General features: G+C 40.5%; 1 protein-coding gene and 1 long non-coding RNA gene across 2 annotated transcripts in view; both read right to left on the reverse strand.

Moving 5' to 3' along the window:
- Positions 1–13042, reverse strand: part of UGGT1 (UDP-glucose glycoprotein glucosyltransferase 1) — a 116131-nt gene extending 103089 nt beyond the window's left edge. Inside the window, exons 1-4 of the mRNA XM_082465748.1 lie at positions 12797–13042; positions 7638–7773; positions 2517–2599; positions 234–364 (exon numbers count right to left, since the gene is read on the reverse strand). Of these exons, the coding sequence (XP_082321874.1) occupies positions 234–364; positions 2517–2599; positions 7638–7773; positions 12797–12854 (408 nt within the window). The 5' untranslated portion in view covers positions 12855–13042. The remainder of the gene's footprint in view (positions 1–233; positions 365–2516; positions 2600–7637; positions 7774–12796) is intronic.
- LOC309662707 overlaps positions 1–20810 on the reverse strand; it is a 228288-nt gene that overhangs the window by 119446 nt on the left and 88032 nt on the right. The window lies entirely within an intron of this gene.

Raw genomic sequence — 20810 nt, forward strand, 5'->3', positions numbered from 1 at the left:
ATATTTTATTTTTCCTTAAATGAAAATAAGTGCAAATTATATTTTTTATAATATGTTATTTGAAGATTTAACATCATCAATTTTGCTTATTATTTATAAACAAATTGTAAATCCTAGACAATTTCAGGTAGAAAAGGTATAGTTCTGTAACACAATGACAGGACAACTGCAATACAGCCGATCAAGATATGCAACCACTAAAAAATACTGTCACGTGTAAGCACTGAACTCACCTGCTGGAAGGCTTGAATTGTCGCTGAGTAGGAGTGAAGAGACAGACAAAATTTCAACAGATTCTGCTGTAGTGGTGACAGAAACTGAAATGCAACTTCCAATATTGCATGATAATAGGAATAATCAGTACCTGTCAGGAAGAACATTAACCAAAATAATTCTATATGACTAGAGGTATCCAAATAAGATAGTTCATCAAGTATAAAGCTATGTGTTACAAAAGCATATTGATTGCAAAATGTTACCACTATACTGTCCTGAACTGCTTGTCAAATGCTTAGAATTCCTTGGAGTACACCATGCAATTGGACTTTTCTTCCCTTTGTTCAGACTATTCCCTCTCTCTGGACTGCAATTCTCCCACTTACCTGGATGACTAACTCCTACTTTCTTCCTCAGGAAGAATTCAGCTGTGAGAGCACCTATTCCAGGGAGGCACCGCCTATCCCTACCCCCTGCCTCACTGGACCAAGTGCATCTCTTCTTTGCTCCCATAATATTTCTTCACTTACCTCTTTCACTTAGCACATCATTTACTCATTTACCTATTTACTAACTGCCCCTCCCAAAGAGCCTTTGGGCCCCCAAAGCCCGAAACTATGACTTGTCTTTGTATCCACAGTGTCTGCATATGTTATCTATTCAAATAACCCAGCAAGATGGAGCAGTGTGGTGAGGAAGTACAAGGTATGAAAGGATATAATGAAACTGAAGTTTGGGGAGAAGCATTAAAACAACTGGAACAAATTATCTGAGGGGAAAAAAAACGCACGTACCAGTATGAAAAAATCCCCAGGATATATTAAACGAAAAGCACAAGGTACAAAACAACGTATACAGTACGCAATTTCTTCTTACTCTTAGAAAGAATAAGAAATAGGAATACATACTTATGTATTTATTGTAAAAAAGAAAAAAAAACACTGAAGGCTAAACAAATTAATTTAAATGGTTATAAAAAGCCAAGAGAAACAGGAGGAACAAGATTTTTCTGTGTATAGCCTTTTGTATAGCTTTGACTTTTAAACCACTATTAACTATTCCAAAAAGAAATTTAAGAAAAATATTTAACATTTAAAAAAGCAAAATGTAAAAGGTCTATATAGCATTAGCACCTTCTAAGTAGAAAAAGAGATCAGAAAGAAATATCTTAAAATGTTGCCACAATGTTAATGGTGACTGTCTCTGGGCGGTGGGACTAGGAGTAGTATTTCAAATAAAATGTTTAACGTAGTTTTATGGTCACTTCCAAGAATTCACACTCCCCTAATTTTAACCAGGAACACATTAGCATTTATACTGAAGAAATTTCATTTTAAATGTCAGAGTTCAAAATTCATTACAAAACTCACTTCGATAAATTTGTTTTATGAAATCATAAACTAAAATGATTTTTTTTGATAACTCAAACAATTCTAGCTGACTCTAAATTATGTAACTAAAGCTTACAAATTATGTAACTAAAGCTTACAAATTATGTAACTAAAGCTTGTTCAAAACTTTTATGCACTTAAATCACAAAAAAAGATTCAGACTTGACCTTTTAAATATGTATTAATTTTTAAATGTCATAAAGTTAAAAATCCATTAGTCAAATATTAACAGCAGTCACATAATTCTTACACATTTTCTCTTCAACAAGGACTTATTATGCCTGTCAATGTAATACTCAAGGTTTTAACTACTCATGTATCAGCATCTTTGACTATTAATGTTCATACTCTATATAGCTTATACTGAATTGGAAAATGTTTGTGAAAGCTCATCAAAAACTGTAAACAAGTGATACAGTTTACCTTGTCATTAATTTAACACCTTGACACTCCAGTTGTGTGTGGCTGGCATGCATAATGGAAAACATTCTGGATGGCACTAACTTAATGATAACAAACTTAACAGATAATAGATCAGTTGTATAATTAGTTCATAACAAAAGAAAGTGAATCAAATCTGATGGTTATTAAGTAAATGCTAAATGATTTTAAATGAATTTGACTTCCACAAAATATTCATGTAGCACTTTCAATAAAAGAACACAAAAGAACAAAAACAAGGGGAGAAACAAAAAAAAAATCAAAGGTAGCTCTTATCACCAAAGTTACAAACTTTTGCAAAAATAATTACTAGTTTGTGTTGACTCTGCTGGCTACCATCACAACTCTAGTCATTAAAGATAAAAATGTTTTCCATTAACTGCCATGCCACACATACTCTGAAAGAGATCAATTTTTCTAATATATTCCCAGACACCGAAGTCAAAGAAGCATTTGCTTCAATTTTACCGTGATGATCTGATGATCCAATATTTTGACTGGCTTCTACAAAATTCCAAAATTTCTCTTGACTGTCTTCTGCTAAAAACTCACTGAGAGAAAAGGGGGAAATATCAGAAATAAAACAACTTAATAAAATCTTCTAATATAAGCTCTATTACTAAGGGGAGTAAAAATCGATTTTTAAATTACCAAATGTCCAAAGCTTGGCTTTTATTTGATAATATATATTATACACGAACATGTATAACATATATTTTCTAATGATAAGCAAGTCTTACTAGCTTATTAGCTATTAATAATTAGCTTAGTAGTTTATTCACTGAATAGTTTAATAGGTATCCCTAAAGAAACCTAGAATAATAGAAACGTTGTAACAACAGGGAAGTCCCAATATAAAGAAAGGTTATGAAATCTCATTTGTGAAAATGCTGTCAGTAGTAGAAGCAGAATTAGGAATTGATAATTCTAGTACTAGTTCTGCTCACTCATTTTCTGAAATACCTTGCAAAGAACAAAAAAATATGTTTTTGCCTAAGTTTCTCCCGAGGAAAACATGAACCCTAGAAAAATTTCTAGGAGACTAAAGGCAGCATGTCGTACGTAATTTTTTACATCCACAAATCCAAATTTTCAAAATCACCAAATATTAGTTTAAAGTTAGCACTGATTTAATAAAATCAGGTCTTAGAACTTAATGCCATCTTAATTTTTTCCCTGACTTTACACTACTGTACTGACCTAAAATAAAATGGCTATTCTACATTTCCCTGCATTCAAGAGCCTAAAATCCCTTAAAAGAAAATGCATGTACTAATTGAAAGATTCATGTAAATCGGTAATCTTCTCCTCCAAGGCATACCAATGTAGTGGTGGTCTTTCCCTGTCTGAAAGCAAACTACAGATCTGGATCTCAGCTTACCTAGCCAAAGGAAGACTTTCCCATTACTTGTCAACACTGGGCTGTACAACTCTCACTCTACTCCACAGCTAGACACAGAAATATGGCAAAATAAGAAACATTTCCTGGTAATGCACAGCTTCTCTAAAAATAGGTTTCTGAAAATACCCATTATCATAATGTATTAAATTATTTAGTGCCTCCTTGAGTGTGGCATTTTCTAGGCTTTCGAGTAACTGACATAGACATCATACCAACCTTATAATAGCTTATAGTCTAAGAAAACAGGTACTAAAACAGATAGATTATGATATGCAAGTAAATGCTTTGTATTCTTTGTAAGAATACAAAATGAAATCTTAGCTTAGATTCCTACAGAGGCCATATGCACATAAATATATACTTTTCATATAATTACAGGAAAACTTCTTAAACATACATTCTTTTTCACTCCACTGCATAAATAAGTCTTACAACGTCTAAGTGTCAAACAGCCTTAAGAAAATTAATTACCAGATCCACTGAAGTAATCCATGGAAGACAGGAACAATACAAGATATTATTAAAAGGAATGCTGCCATTTGTTTATAGTATGCTTAAGTTTGCTTGCTTTTTGTTTTAAATTGTTTTTTAGCTTCTGATACCTGAGTAAAATATCGATAAAACTTCCACTGAGTAAAATATTGATAGTTTTACAGATGACATGATACGATGTCTGGGATTTGCTTTAAAATATTTTAGCGGGAGAAGGTAGGAGGGTGGTGGTGGTGACGGTTATTGGACTTGAGTTGACAATCACTAAAACTGGGTGACAGGTAGAGGGAGAGCACATTATATATACCATTCTCTCCACTTATAAACTTATTAACTTTCTTAAGGGCACAGAGTTAGTAAATGAAAAGTCTGGAATTTACATTCCAATCTCAATCACTCAAATCTATCATGCTGCATTCTCAGGCCATTATAATATCTCAATAAATGATTGTATAAGCACTCAATAAATGACTGCTTCAACTTCAATAGTAGAACTTTATTTACACAATATTTCTGTTAGTAACTATAGCTGCTCAAAACATACTCAGAGCTCTACTTCAATTAAATATATATCACTTCATGGACAACCAGAAAGCTACAAACCCTTCATTAGCATCAGGTCCAACCTAAAAATACACACAGGGAACTTCCCTGGTGGCGCAGTGGTTAAGAATCCGCCTGTCGACGCAGGGGACACGGGTTCGATCCCTAGTCTGGGAAGATCCCACATGCCGCGGAGCAACTAAGCCCATGTGCCACAACTACTGAGCCTGCGCTCTAGAGCCCACAAGCCACAACTACTGAGCCCGCAAGCCACAACCACTGAAGCCCGTGCACCTACAGCCCGTCTCCGCAACGAGAGAAGCCACTGCAATGAGAAGCCCACGCGGCACAACTAGAGAAAGCCTGCGCACAGCAACAAAGACCCAACGCAGCCAAAAGTCAAATAAATAAAATAAATAAATGTATTAAAAATTTTAAAAATAAAAATACACACAAGAATAGTTTTAGTTCCTAAGGGCCAGAAGCAAGGAAGACAAAATGTCTGTATCAGCTACATGCCTCGATGTGTGGAAAAAGATTCTGTCCCTTCACCCTCCCCCCAATGGACAGTGCTGTGACCCACCATCAATGTCTGCCACGGACCCAGGAGGGAAGGATAGTGGCCTCAGCTAGCTCTGGAGGTGAATATAGAGTAGTTTCAAAAAAGCACAGCAGTGTTTTTCAGTTGCCTACACGTCCCATTTCCTTGGCAAACTGTTTGCAAATAGCCACAGAAGAGAAGTAAAAATAATGAACCAAAATGGCAAATGGCCAGGATATCATGAAAAGGGGCTATGTTTGTTACGGGTAAGTTGCAGTGAAGGAAACAGTTTACAATACTCACTTCACAGAGATCAAAGAAACTGAAAAAAAATTGATCAACTAAGGCTGACAATTTTAGCATACTTTCTCAAAAGTCTGTAAGTATATGCCATAAGACTCTTCTAAGACAATATACAAACACCAAGAAATTTGTTAGTGTAAGTGAGAGTAATGGGATGTAATCCAGTGAAGAATGTTAAGCAGAATATCGTAAAACATCTGTTACGGTTAGCTGCACAAAATTATTTAGAAAGTGATAGTAAATCTCAATGACTTAGATTGACACCAGATAAATCATCCACAATAAGATCAGCAGAAAGGAAGAAAAAATGTTCAGCTACAAGAGTCCTGGCTCAGGCGGTCCAGGACCTCACACGACCTTCAGACACTTCACTGTTACCACCACCAAGATCTAATGAAGCGCGGCCATTTGGGGGGCTCGACCTATTTATCAAATTAGTTATTGTGACATCACTATGAAATACATGCAGTGGAGTTTGGGGGTTTCTGGGGGTGAGACGGGGTTGTTGGAGTTTTGCGGGGGGAGGGGGTTTGCCATTTTATTGCTGAGGAAAGGGAGGCACAGAGAAGTGATGGGAGAAAGTCTGGTCAGCAGAAAGTCGGGGAGGCTCCTCAGCCAGTCAGACCGGCTCCCACACGTCCCACGTTCCCACTGGCCTCTCCTCAATACTGCACCAAACGAGGCTTTGCCTTAGAAGGCACAACTATCCGTACACACTGTCAACACAACAGACTCTCCATTCACATCTTCCCAGGGATCAAGGGGAAGATGTCAGCAGATACAATTAGACCACAAAGTTAACTGATGTAACACGACAGTTCAAATTTCCAGCTCTATCAAATTCTGAAATTTACCCAATGCTTACGGTTCACCTACCTAAATGTATGCTTTAGAAAGATTCTCTACAGGTCCTAGCTATATGTTATTTGAGATACAATAAAAATAAGTTTCCCTCTATAAACAAAAAACCGACTAAAAGAGAGGCATCTGGTTATATTTATATTACAAACACTAACTAAAATGTACACGGGTTATAATCTCCCAAGAAATCATTGACTATATTGCATTTTATCAATTTTAAGACACTGTCAATTCTTTTTTCCAAGTTTGGGAGATCTTTTTTTTTTTTGGCCGTGCCACGTGGCATGAGGGATCTGAGTTCCCTGACCAGGGATCAAACCAGCACCCCCTGCATCGAAGGCACAGAGTCTTAACCACTGGATTGCCAGGAAAGTCCCTGGGAGATCTTCTTCATTGAGAAACTGAGATGTATGTTTTCTTTTTTTCCTAAAAACCTATGTGTGGTTTCTACGATCCGTCTACTAACTCCTTCTTAGGGTTCATTTGAGCTGTTGTCAAGTTTCCTTCAACTTTGATTTTCTTCTGTACTCCCCAGACCAGGGAATCTCTTCTAGTTTGAGAGATAACAGTGGGAAGCTTGATGTGATTTACTGCATATTTGCTATGCTCTAAATCCCTTCAAGGCCTAGGCCTTTGAAACTCATTTTCTGCACCAAGACCCTAGGAACAAAGCGGGACAGAAATGGCTATGTAGGGGATCAGGCAGACAGGCACAAATCATCTTCTATAGTTTCCTGTAGCCCCAGATGGTACAGTCCCAGCAGAGGAGCACTAAGGTAGAGATGGGGTAGGAGACTGGGGTCCAGTATGCTCCAGGAATAGCAGGATGAAATGCTGCCCAAAGACACTGTCAATTTTAAGACATACCATTGTTTTATGAAACACTGAGTGAAAGATGCCACCAATTTTAAGGTAACATCTTGATTTGATTAAATGCATCCTGATTTTGGAGATGCTACAATCGGATAAAATGTGGCCACTTTCTCAGCTTCCCCCTGCACTCTCTTATTTTGGGGTCTCCTTCCAAGTTCTTGGGAGGGGCATGGCCTCTTCCCCCACCTTGCCAAGCTCTCTTCTCTTCCTTTTATTAAACACCTCTTAACACCTTCTTCAAATAAATAGAAAATTTCTTTTAAGTACAACTCTCTCTTCCCTTATTACCACATTTACACTTTTCCTGGAAGATAACATAATAATTTAACCAATTCAATATATTTGTCTAAAGAAATCCCTAAAGATCTCTATCATCAATTCAGTCCTAGCCTGCTGACAGATGGTCTGTGTTCTAACAGCCTGTGAGCAGCACACAACCACAGTGCACACTGAAAGAAGCTCTTACTAAATGCATGTGATGAGAATCTCACTCCCTAAAAAGCTCCTGCATATTCACTAGCAGAGCCTACATTTTCACTCAAACATGTGAAAGAAAAAAGAAATGTCCTCTTACCTGGTCTCTAACAACAACGGAGTGGAAAACCACTTTGCTGTAAGAGAGGTTGTAATGGCTTTTGAGTCTGCCTTTACCGAGGAAAACAGCCATAGTCCCGTGAGTGCAGTCAGAAGGCCCATTTTACGGCAAAGCCCTAAAAAGGGGAAAAAAAAAAAGTTTCGCTGCAAGGCAATGTTTAAACCGGAATCTTAATAATTAGAGATACAAAGTAACATGACTATCACAGACATAAAAATGCTTCCGAAATGTAACAGCACCTACTATCTAGATAGTTCAGCAGATGTTTGCTGATGACTGACACACAACTAAAGGTGTGTCGTTCACTACACTCTCTCCTACAAAGGCTGCACTTCATCTCCTGGGTGCCTATACCACACAGAGATATAAAAGTCAGCTGGTGGCCCAGCAGGTTGCACACAATCATACTTTATGAAGCAGGAGAGTAAATAAAGCTGAGACAGATGAAAACACAAATGAAAGGTGTTACAGGTTGAACTGTATTCCCCCAAAAAGATACAGTGAAGTCCTACCCCACCCCAGTACCTCAGAATGTGAACTTGCTTGGAAATACAGTCTTTACAGAGGTAATCATGTTAAAATGAGGTCACCAGGGTAGGCCCTGGTCCAATGACTGGTGTTATTAAAAGAAAGGGGCGGGGCGGAGGGGGGGAATGTGGGCAGAGAGACAGGCATGCAGAGGGAAGACTACATGAAGAGACACAGGGAGAATGCCTGGTAAAGACGGGGGCAGACATTGGAATTATACTGCAAGCCACGAACACCTAGGGCTACCAGAAGCTGGAAGAGGCAAAGAAAGATCCTCCTCTACAGATTTCAGAAGGAACATGGTCCTGTGACACCTTAATTCAGCACTTCTAACCTCCAAAAATTTGTGAGACAATAAACTGCTGTTCTAAGCCACCCAGTTTGTGGTACTTTGTTATGGCAGCCTTAGGAAGCTAATAGGGTGGGTCTCGAATGTAAAATCAAATATAGGTTCTGGAATGAGGAAATGTAAGAACTCAACAGATCCCCATCTATAAAATCAGAAAGTTGGGGTCACTAGTGAATCAGCAGGGCCACAGAATGCAGGCCTCCTACACTCCCAGCGGCAGCCTCACCAAGCATGCCGAGATCCTTGGCGTCCACATCATTTCAGGAAAGGTCTCCGGCTGCAGACGTCTTTGATCTGTTTTTTCATCCCTGGAAGTCTGCCTAACAGAACCCTAATCAGACTTCCACTGTGATATAAATAGTCAGCATCCAAGTTCCCCCCATTTGAATGGGAACCCAAAGGGGACATGAATATGTGGGAAACACTAAACCAAACTGGTGCTTCTGAATGTTAAGGTCTGGTAAAGCTCAGCCCAATTCCTCGCCGCCAGTTATAATATACAGTGCTGGGGGAGACGGCCCATATACCGGAGCAACCAGTCAGTATCTTCCTTTTACAAAAAGCCTTATCATTTGTGCCAACATCCTGCTTCGTATGACACACAATACCTCTAAAGAACAATGGTCCGAAGCGAAATGAATTCTACCAAATAGAAAAGTTGCTTTTAAAAGAGTCTGAAGTTCAGGCACTGCCAGCTTCTTTGGAAACAAAAAAAAAATTAATATGAACATCCCACTTATAAATAAACACTAAAAAAAATCAACATCGATAAAGACTAGGACTAACCAAACTAGATCTCTGACAATGAAACCTGCTGGCCGTGATTCCTGGCTTGGGGGCGGGGTGGAGGGGGGGCGGGGGGCGGGAGAGGAGAGGTCGGAGACGATGCAGGCCCCTCTCGGAATGTAGCAAAAGTTACTGACATTTCCCGCAGAGCAGCAAGCGAGGACCCAAACTTTTACATACAATTTCAGCCCACTCAACTCTCTCCGACACTCTCCCCGGAGGCCCACGGACGGTGGCCTCGGAAACCTGCCCCTCATGACAGAACAAACATGGGTTAGCAAGAAGAAAAAGCCTTTAGAGTCAGGCACCTGTGATCAATTCCTGAGTTTGCTACTTACTAGCAGTTTCACCCCAGGCATCTTACCTGATAACCCGCTCGCCCTTAGTCTCCCACTCTCTAAAACAGGAATAACAGTATCTGCCACAACATGCGCCACGAGGGGAACTGAGAAGGCAACATGAAAGTCACTTTGTAAAGTGTCAAGTACTACACCAGAACTAACTGCTCTAGTTAAAATATGTAAGGAAGAGAAACTAGAAACTGTCTTCTAAATTATAGAATAATAACTCATCGTTATTACAAGACCTCAAAAATATGCCTTGGAAATATATCCTCTGTGGCTAGGAAAAAAAAAATCAAAAAAATCCTCCCCCAAACTCACGAAGTTTCTAAAGCGGAGACAGCGCATATGAACTATGTTCAAGCAGTATTAATGCTACAGCTATGTTCACCATTCTTCCTGAAGGGACCTAGACGTGTCATCCCGCAACAGTGGTGATTCCAGGTGAGAAATCAGATGCCGCGGCACAGTACTCCCAGGCCGAGGGCATGCACGGAGTGGGGAGGGGACACGGAGGGACAGAAGGCCCCAGGAAACACCCGCATTTACAGAGCAATTACTCCGGGCGAATCGCTCTGGACAGCGCCACTGCCAAGCGCTCTGCAAACGCGTTGCCCAGCCCTTCCACGCAAGGCCCCAGGAGACTGCAGTTCCCGAGCGGGGCAGCCTCGCCCACTTTGCCCACCAGAGCCAACAGCGCAGGGCCTGGCCAACAGCAGGCAGTCCATAAATACGCTGCATAACGCGTGAAACACTATCATCCCTACTTGAAAAATAAGAAAATGAAGCTCAGAGAGGCTAAGTAACTTGCCCGACTAATAAATAGCAATGTTTGGAACCCACATCTGCCTGTTTTCAAAAGTTCCACAATACCATGCTCTCTGCCCCGGTCCTCTGGCTTTAAGAGGGGGTAAGAATCCATACTATGTAGACCCAGACTGAGCAAAGGACTTTATTACAAGACCCAAGGCAAGTCCAGGGATTTTCTAGGGGGCAGAGTCCTTGGGACCCAGGTGGCTGAGAGAGGCAGAGCTTCAACTTGAAACCAAGGGTGTGAGCCTGAAGTTGGGAGCAAACCAAACCAAGCGACCAGCCTGAACAGATCCATAACTTGGGCTGGCTCTGGGGACTGAATGTGAGCTCCTCGAGCGCAGGGAGTTTTGTCGGTCACAGTCACATGCCTAGCATAATGCCTGGAACACAGGAGGCACTCAAAACAAAATAAACACAGACTTTGTTCATTAAGGGATGAATGAAAGCCACTGGAAGGAAGGGATGTGACACCAAGAGCAAAGGCGCTACAAAAAGCCTAAGACTTAAGAAGGGTGAAAATGAAAACTCTACGTACCATGACTCACCCAGAGATCCCCCTGCCCTGTTTTAAAGAGACACAGAGTTTCTGGGGCACAGTACAGCATCAGTAGAGACGGGAAAGAGAGGAAAGCTACACATTAAAGAAGATCTTTCCCACCCCCAGACCCCACATCCACCCCACCACAGGTAACACCAGAGGAAAAGGTTGTCCAGAGAAGTAGAAATAAGAACATCACTGAGTGGCCTTTTGTTTGAGGATGGCTTCATTCTACGAGATCCCTTATCACTCTGACCCTCTGACCTTAAAAGCAACCCTTAGAAGCTGTGAAATAACAGCCGTCAGAATCTGCAGCGTGGCACTGCATGATTACAGGCATCACGTTTCCAGCATGATGGATAAATTAAAAACAGTCTTTAATAGGTTCTACGCCCAAAAGATTCATCTGTAAGATCTAGTGTGTGGCCCGGTTTCTTTAGTTTAAAGACACTATCTCTTGCTCAGTTATCAAAAATATTTATCAAAATTATATTATGGCAAATGTTTTTCACTTTTGGAAAACAGAAGAGGCATAAAATTATAAATCATCATCAACTTTTTCTTTTTCCATTTTTAAACTGAAGAAAATAGCTAACAAACTCAAGAAAAACCTTGCAGGGTGCAAGTTAATAAGTAGCCATCTGAGTTTCAACATATATGATAACAGCGAGGAAAAATATCAGGAAGTACCCTTCTTGAGAAATAAATTTACTTCTGAAAAAATTAAACTTAATATACACTTATACCTATTAGCAAAACCCATTTGCTGTGAACCACACACATCCAATTTCGGATTAAAAGTAGATACTATACATCTAATATGAAAATGATCGCAAGTAACTGGACAAAAAGTCTAATAGGATTTTCTCCATAGTTCAATTTATTCACCTCAAGTTAAATATGCACTGTGAAGATGCCCTACTACTGTACAAAGCAACGTTTATTTCCTTCAATGAAAATGAGTTTCAGCTAAGTTTAACAAAAGCAAGTCAAATGGAAAGGCTACAATCAACCCAAATGTTGTGTTGTTGTCATGTAGCTATTTAAAATGTCTTCAAACATCACACAGTAAAGTTGGCTGGCCAAGTACACGATGAATGAATGTTTCCAATATAGTGTAACACAGTAAGGCATAAGACCCCAGGACTTTGAATGAACAAAATATGCTAGTTCTCAAATCGGGCAAGAAATGCAAAACGACCTAGAGATTCTGGCCAAGGAACACGAAGAGCTCACACCCATAACTTATTGGCGATGTACGCAGATCTTTCTCTTCTGGCAGGTCCCACACTAAAAGTGAAACCGGATCATCCAATTTTCAGCCACCAAATCCTCGTATTAAATGAAAACGGAACCAATATTCATCACCCGAGTTCATTTTAGGGAAAAGAGAAATTTATAAAACGATCCATTCGTTCTCCAACCGGAGTCCTGCAAACTGCTGGTTCTAAGCCTACTTGGGGTCAGGCTTGGTCGAAATTCACGTTAGGGCACTTCCCCCACCTCCGTCTGCACTTGGGCACACGGGTCCCCAAGCTCTTCAATGAAGGCTCAAAACGGCTAAACAGAGCCCGCGACCACCCTCGCAGAGATGGTATATGCGCCCAGAGGACACCGAGGGACAACTCGGGGGACTCGCAAAGAAAGGGAGGGCTGGGATACAGGAGGGGAAACTGAGTCAGGGAAGAAACGGAAGCTCAAGGTGACCGGGACATAAGGTGGCCTCGCTCCCCAGACCCTCTCTCCGCCCGCGAGAACTCCCCACGCTCCCCCCCAGGGGTACCTGTCACCGGCCACGCAGCGGCAGCACACGCGCCGCCCGCAGCCCCTTTCCAGTCCATGCCGGGGTCGCGCTTCGTCCGCGACGGCACCTGCGACAACGCCGGGGCAGGGCGGGGCAGCGGCGGGGCGGCAGCAGCTGCGCCAGTGAGCGGCCGACACGCGCCTTTCCCGCGGCTCCGCTCGCAAGCCGGCCTCGCAAAGATACAGCCCAACCACCGACCGCCCTTTACTTCCGCTTCCTACTGGCTAGAGACGGAGGACTTCCGGCTACCGAGTCGCGGCCGGAGCCGCCCAGAGCGCCTCTCGGCCGCCATCTTACATCCGATGAGGCCCCGCCTCTCGCCTTGCTCTGTGCAGTTCAGTGTGATTAGGCGGGCGTCGGTCTTCGAGGTCGTGGGGGCACGTATAGGGGGACAGCTGAGACCCAGAAGCTTTACCACATGGTGAAGCTGGGTTGGGTTTTCATACTTTTTTCTGTTTGGGGGAGCTTCAGAGTCTACTTCCTTAAACCCTTCTATTAAAAACACTGTTGCACAGTATAGGACAAAATGACTCACTGTTTCTGAGCACGTTAGACTTCCATCTTAAACCGTAAATTTTGATAGCTTCCGTTCCAGGTGATAGGGACAGAGTAAAGGGACAAAGTAGGTGATTAAATAGTTAATCCCACTAGGGGATTGTAAGTAGAAAAAAGTATGGGAAACCCCTGTAAGTTAGTGATCCCTCAAGAAAGCAGGTTTACTTAACCACAGAACCAAGCAGGCTTGCTTAGCAACAAAACCATGCAATAGAAGCACAGACATGCCCCAAAACAAGAGAACAATGGTGGCATGAGACCCACATCCTGCCCAGTGAGCTCAGTAAGTTAATGACCCCTAGAACACATAAAAAACAATAATTTATGGAAAGGTAACATTTCACAGTGAAAGATGCTCATTGTTCAGAGACCTGAAATAATTTTTCGATAGTGCCATGATAGTCCTAGCTTGACCATGTAGGGACAAGAAAACTCCCCTGCCCAACCTGGAGGAGGAGCTGATGATGGAAGCATGATGTCTACTCAAGAATGAGGAGGAAAGTGGTCTTTTCCCCCTCCCCACTTTTCCTTTGATTATAAAACTGTAGCCCACTAAGTTCTCAGGGAGCGACACCCTCTCGCCCGCGGGCTTGTAAGCCTCACAAACGTTGTATTCTAATAAATCACTTCTTATTCTAATAAATCACTTTGCCTCTTGCTGAATTCTTTCTGCATTGAGACATAAAGGACTGGAACTCTTCGGAGCCCCCCCCCCCCCAAAATGCCACCTAGCAGTTTCACAGGGAGCAGGGGAAAGGAAAGTTTTTTTTATTTTTATGAGACGATTTTGCTTATTTTATACGGGCAGTGGAAACTTAATCTGCAAAGGTTACTTTGTCCTTTAAATTATTTTTTTTGCAAATATAAATTACTATCTAAAATTATTTTAGAATATGTGACACTGGACAGATCATTTTAGCCACCCGGAAATGAATACGTCTTTGGAGGGTATGTTTTTAACTCATAAAGTGAACTAAAAACCAAAAATACATTAAAGAGTACGTAGAAAGTGTAAAATTTTAACTGACTTTTGATTATATGACACAAACAGTCCTTCGCTTGAGAATGGCAGAACAAGACTAAAAACACTTGCCTTAATCTGGTAACTGTATGTCTCTACTGTGCTTAAGAACTTCTGTAGCTGACTACTGGGCTTTCTGTTCCTTGCTGGACTAAAAGGAGTTCAAATAATTTTAAGGAATGGAAATGACTGTTTTAAAATTTATTTCTTAAGGGATATTTTGTGTTAGTAGATTTCCATTGTGTGTTTTGTATCCCTTTTAAAATCACTTCAGGTGATGCTTCCATAAAAAAGGAATTGCTGTTTAATTTACCGAATTACAGAGTTAGTTTTTCACTCTCTGTTTTAACTTGGTCTTCTACTACTGATGCATGAATAGCACCAACATTTGCTTAGTTATAGCATACAATCAAGTGATAGTGCAGAACTTCTAAGAAAGTTGGGTTTCTCTTTTTCTAAAATTTTCTCAGAAAATTCAGTGCTATTTTATTTGACTAAACACAGATTTTTTTTATTGTTTTAACTTTTTATTTTGAAATAATTACAGAATCCCAGGAAGTTGCAAAGATAGTACAGTGAGGTCCCATGTACCCGGTTCTCCCAATGGTTACATCTCAAATAAGTATAGTACAGTCTCAAAACCAGAAAATTGACATTGGTACAATGTTTGTATAGTTTTGTCATTTTATCACTTGTGTAGATTTGTGTAACCACCACCAAATCAAGAACTATTCCAGCACCACAAATATTTCCAGTGGGTTAGGGGAAAGGAAGGACAAGTAGGTGGAGCACAGAGGATTTTTAGGGCTGTGAAACTATTCTTTATGATATTCTAGTAATGGATACATGTAGTTACACCCTTGTCAAACCCACAGAATGTACACCAGGAGCCCTAATGTAAACTATGGACTTTCAGTGGTAAGGATGTGCCAATGTGGGTTCATCAACTGTAGCAAATGTACCACTGTGGATGTTAATAGCAGAAGCGGCTGGGCATGTGTGGCGTTGGGGGTATCTGAGAACTCTCTGCACTTTCTGCTCATTTTGCTATGGCTCTAAAACTGCTCCAAAGTCCAAAATATGAAGTCTTTTTAAAAGTGAAAATCATAAATGTTAAAGATGGAAGGAATATAAGAAATAACCTAATCCTCTATTCTTGTTGAAAAAAATGAGTAAAATTAAGACTCAAACTTTTAAAAATAATTGATAGACTTTATATTTTTGGTAGTTTTATATATATATTTTAATTTTATAGGAGTATAGTTGATTTACAATGTTATGTTAGTTTCAGGTGTACAACACAGTGATTCAGTTATACATATACATATATTCATTCCTTTTTAGATTCTTTTCTCATATAGGTTATCACAGAATATTGATCAGAGTTCCCTGTGTTATACAGTAGGTCCCTGTTGGTTATCTATCTTATATATATACAGTAGTGGGTGTGTGTTCATCCCAAGCTCCTTTAGTACAGTTTTAATTTTACAGAATAACTGAGCAGATAGTACATACAGTTCCATATATCCATCCCACCCCAACACCTAACACCCAATACCAGTTTCCCCTAATATTAACATCTTGCACTAGTGTGGTACATTAGGGTTACGTATATATAGTGGAATATTTGGAATAATTTTCAAACGGAATAATTTCCAAGCCACATATCTGACAAAGGAATTGAATCTAAAATACATAAAGGAATCTCAAAACTCAATATTGTGGAAATAATACTGATACATTATTATTAACTAAGGTCTATAGTTTACATCACAGTTCACTCTTAGCATTGTACAGTTTTATGGGTTTTTCACAAATGCATACATAATTATCATTACAGCTTCATGCAGAATAGTTTCACCCCTCTAATAATCCCCTGGGCTTCACCTATTCACCTCTGCCCCGAAATCCTGGCAACCACTGATCTTATCACCATCTGCTATAGACTGAATGTTTGTGTCATGTCCCTAAATTCATATGTTGAATCCTTCAATGTGATAATATTTGGAGGTGGAGCCTTTGGAAGGTGCTAGATCATGAGGGTGGAGCCCTTATGAATGGGGTTAGCGCCCTTATAGAAAAGACCCCAGAGAGCTCCCTTGCCTTTCTCCCATCTGAGGACACAAAGAGAAGTTCTTGCCTGTGGTCCACTTTGTCCATTAAAGTCTTTAGCATATTACACAAAGTTACTTTAAAATTCTAGTCTGATGTTTCCAAAATCTCAGCCATATTTGAGTCTGATCTGGTGCTTTATCTCTCCAGATTATATTTTTTCTTGAGTTTCAGGATGGCTGTAATTTTTGCTTGAAACCCAGACATGATGTATTGGGTAAAAGGAACTGAGGTAAATAGACCGTAGTATGAAGTTTTATGTGTTTTTGGCTAGGAGTTAGGCTGTGTTTACTGTTTGCTGTAGCTGTATATGTCAGAGACCTAAATTTCTTCCACTGTCCTTGTTTTTGTCTCCTCTTTTGTATTTGGGTTTCCCTAGAAGCTGCTTCTTAAATAGAGTCTTGACATTGTAGTTCTTTCAGCTGTAATCCACCTTATTATACAGGAGCCCTGTTGATATGGTGGTGAGGTTGATGAGACGGAAAGCTCTGCAACCCTGTGATTAGCTCTCAGCTTTTAGGAGGCCTGTGCCCCTGGGCTGTGACCTTCATAAGTGCTTTTCCCATTTGTATGAGATAGGGTAGCCAGAGGGGGCTGGAGTTGGGTAATTTCTTCCCCTCCAAGTCAGAAAAAGCTATGGTAATGGCTTTATCCTTGCTGGGTAGGACGTTTTTCTGGAGAATTCTCTGGGCTTGTTTCAAAATGATTACTTTTCCCCTCCCCCAGGCCGAGCACGAAGGGATTTTTCTAGGGTACCCACTGTGAGAACCTGGTAAGTCTCCTGAGGCAAACCCCACAAAAGTGTGGGAGCCCTCTCACCTTACTCTGGGTCCTCAGGGATATTTAACTCTCAAATTAGTCTAGACTCAGCCTCTAGAAATTCACCCGAATTGCCTGTTCAGTGTTCCTACCAGTTACTAGTTGCAGCCGCTCCTACTGCAGGTAACCTGCTCTGTATTCTCTGTGTTTGTCCATCTCTCCAGTTTTGGGGGTGGCAGTTTGTCCTCTGACTTAATTCTCTCTTGATTTTCAGCTCATTCAGTTTTTTCTTGTTGTGAGGACAGGAAAGAGGAACTCCCAGACACTACTCGTAGAGCAGAAACCGGAAGTCCCAGACAGACCACTCGGCAAGGAGTTGGTGACAGAACCCAGGTCTCTAGGTCAGTGCTATCTGATAGAAATAAAATGTGAACCACATATGTGGTTTAAAATCTTCTAGTAACCGCATTAAAAAAGTACAAAGACACAGGGAACTATGTTCAACATCCTGTGGTAAAGCATAATGGAAAAGAATATAATAAAGAATATATATATGTATAATGAGTCACTTCACTGTACAGCAGAAATTAAACACAACATTGTAAATCAACTATACTTACATTTAAAAAACGTAAGAAGTACAAAGAAATAGGTGAGATTAATCTTAATAACATATTTTATTTAACCCAATATATCTACTACATTGTCATTTAAATGTGTAGTTATATTAAGAGTTATTAAGATATTTTACTATTTTTTGTACTGTGTTTGAAATCTAGCATGCATTTTGCATTTACAGCATATCTCAATTCAGTCGTCTTTTTAAATATTTATTTATTTATTTGGCTGTGCCGGGTCTTAGTTGCAGCACACGGGATCTAGTTCCCTGACCAGGGACCAAGCCCAGGCCCCCTGCATTGGGAGCACGGAGTCTTAACCACTGGACCACCAGGGAAGTCCCTCAATCCAGTCATTTTAAGTGCTCAAGAGCCACAGACTCTGCTACACCCCATCAGTCATCATAAAAAATTAATAGCAAGAGTGAACTGAGCACATCCTTACCAGGACTGTTCCTTGAACACACAGGCACACTGCTCTGCTTATCCCCCCTGCCTGGACTGCCTTCTTCCCCTTTCTCCACAAGGTTTGCTCATACTTTTCCCCTAGGTCACTGTGAACATCACCTCTTCAGAGGGACTTTCCTGACTGCCCCACTTAAATCCATCCCCCAAACTGTTACCCTCTCTCTCCTTCACCTACTTTATTTTTTTCCATTCTGTATTTGTTTATAGTCTGCTATCCCCTGTTAGATGTCACCCCGTGAGGAAAGGGACATTACTTAGTTCCGTGCTATGTCCTCAGCCCCAGGGCAGTGCTCATGCAACATCCAATGATGAGTTCCAGCCACACCACCCCCCTCTGTCCGTGAGGACATACTCAACGGAGGAGACGTTCTGCCCTTGCTGTTATTCTCACCCAGTCAGCCTGTGGGCAAAGGACCTGCCTTGAGATCAGCGAGTCCCCTGGAGCTGCTTAAGAGACATAGCATAGAATCCTCCAGGTTTTAAGCTCTGTTTGTCACTCAGAAAACTAAATCGTACTGTTGGCTCCATGTGCTTTTTCTCTTAACAGGGGGTTCAGGGGACCCAATGGGAGAGTTATGTCCTGCAGGGGTGCTGGCCCTACAGTCAGACCCGCACCACCTGACCCTGTAAGCCAACCAGATAAATTATCATTTAAATGTGTAGTTATTTTTTAAGTTATTAAGATATTTTTCTATTTTCTGTACTAAGTGTTTGAAATCTAGTATGCATTTTGCATTTACAGAGTTGCCTTACTAGAGTGCCCAATGAAGAAAAGAAATTGCCTGGCAAAAGAAATTGCCCAAAAGTAAGTTAATAAACATAGTAAAAACAGGATATCTAAAAATAGCCATGAGTTAACTGTAAATGCCTACCTATAAATATTTTACACTGTTTTATCTTTGATTACATTTACGTGTCTTTCTTCTACTTGTATTATTCTGTCAAATCAATTCTTATTTTACATCTCCTGTCCAGCATCTTATTCTCTCCTCTTTATTGATTGGCCCCATAATGGCTCCACTAACTTATAAAAAGGAACTGAAGCTCCGTGGGGACTTTTCAATTGTTCATTTTATCACTTCAGAGAACTTGCTGGGCAGTGTCTGGGTCTGTATCACTGGTCCCCGCTCTGCTTTATGATAGGCCTCTGTTGGCCCTTGTGTCTCCCCCTTTCCTAACCTCTGGTTCTTTGTGTGAATGTGCATGTCCATTTATATAATGTTCCCATGCTCCTGCAGTGAGGTGCCTATTTATTGTAAGGAAGTCTAGTCTGCATTTGTCCTTGGAACTCTTAGCACTTACTGTCTCTACCACTTATTTAGCTACTTCTAAACAGTGCCACATAGCCCCTCAATCATACTAAATTGTTGGAGGAGCATGTAAGATTGGTTAAAAAAGAGGAAGGAATTAAACTTTGAACTGCCAAAGGAAAAGGGAGGGGGAAAAAGAATATGCTCAGAGAAAGAGAGGGGAACAACACTCAGAAAGCATCTTATGGCCAGAAACCAGGTTCTAAGACTCGTGGTTGCCAAGGGGGTGGGAGGGGTGGAAGGGTGAATTGGGGGTTTGGAATTAGCAGATGCAAGCTATTATATATAAAATGGATAAACAACAATGTCCTACTGTATAGCACAGGGAACTATATTCAATATCCTGTGATAAACCATAATGGAAAAGAATATGAAAAAGAATGTATATATATATATATATATATATATATATATATATATATATATATATATATGTATAACTGAATCACTTTGCTGTGCAGTAGAAATTAACACAACATTGTAAATCAACTATACTTCAAAAAAATAAATTTAAAGAAAAACAGGTTCTAAAGGGAGACATAGGTGGGAAACACAAGTTATATAAATGAGAGACAGCTTTTATAAGGTTGGCAATGGGGACTATGTAGAACCTTCAAAGCAAATCTTCAGAAAACTGAATTCACTGTTAAGGGGGCTCTACGTACACCTTTGGATAAACTTGAATGTAGCATATGAAACTTGCTAGGAACTGTAGGAATCTGAGAAGAAATTGGTTGCGGAAAGCAAAGTTGATTTAATGTTTGTTTGTTTGTTTTCTACATAGAAAAGGAGTGCAAGACAACAGATGCTTATAGTGGCACACTGCCAAGTTGAAAAGGTGGTCAGGTTAGAAGGCCATCACTGCAGAAGGCCATCCCAAAGGAAGATTGTCCAGCCATGAGAAACAGAGGCTACTCCAGAGGGGAAGATGATTCCATCAGGGAGGTCTGGGGAATGAGGAATCACTGAGGTCAAGATAGTGGCTCCCTGAGATTTTGTGGGGTCAGATTCCCTCCAGTTCCTAAAATTTGGGGGAGGTGAGAGATGACTGCTGGCAAACAAGCTGTCTCACCAAAGTGAGTTCCCTTAGAAGATCCGTATACCTTCCAGCAAATAGGATGATCTGATTTCCTAGAAAATCTCACTCACCC

This window comes from Balaenoptera physalus, assembly GCF_965194825.1.
Source record: "Balaenoptera physalus genome assembly, chromosome: 6".
Lineage (NCBI taxonomy): Eukaryota > Metazoa > Chordata > Mammalia > Artiodactyla > Balaenopteridae > Balaenoptera > Balaenoptera physalus.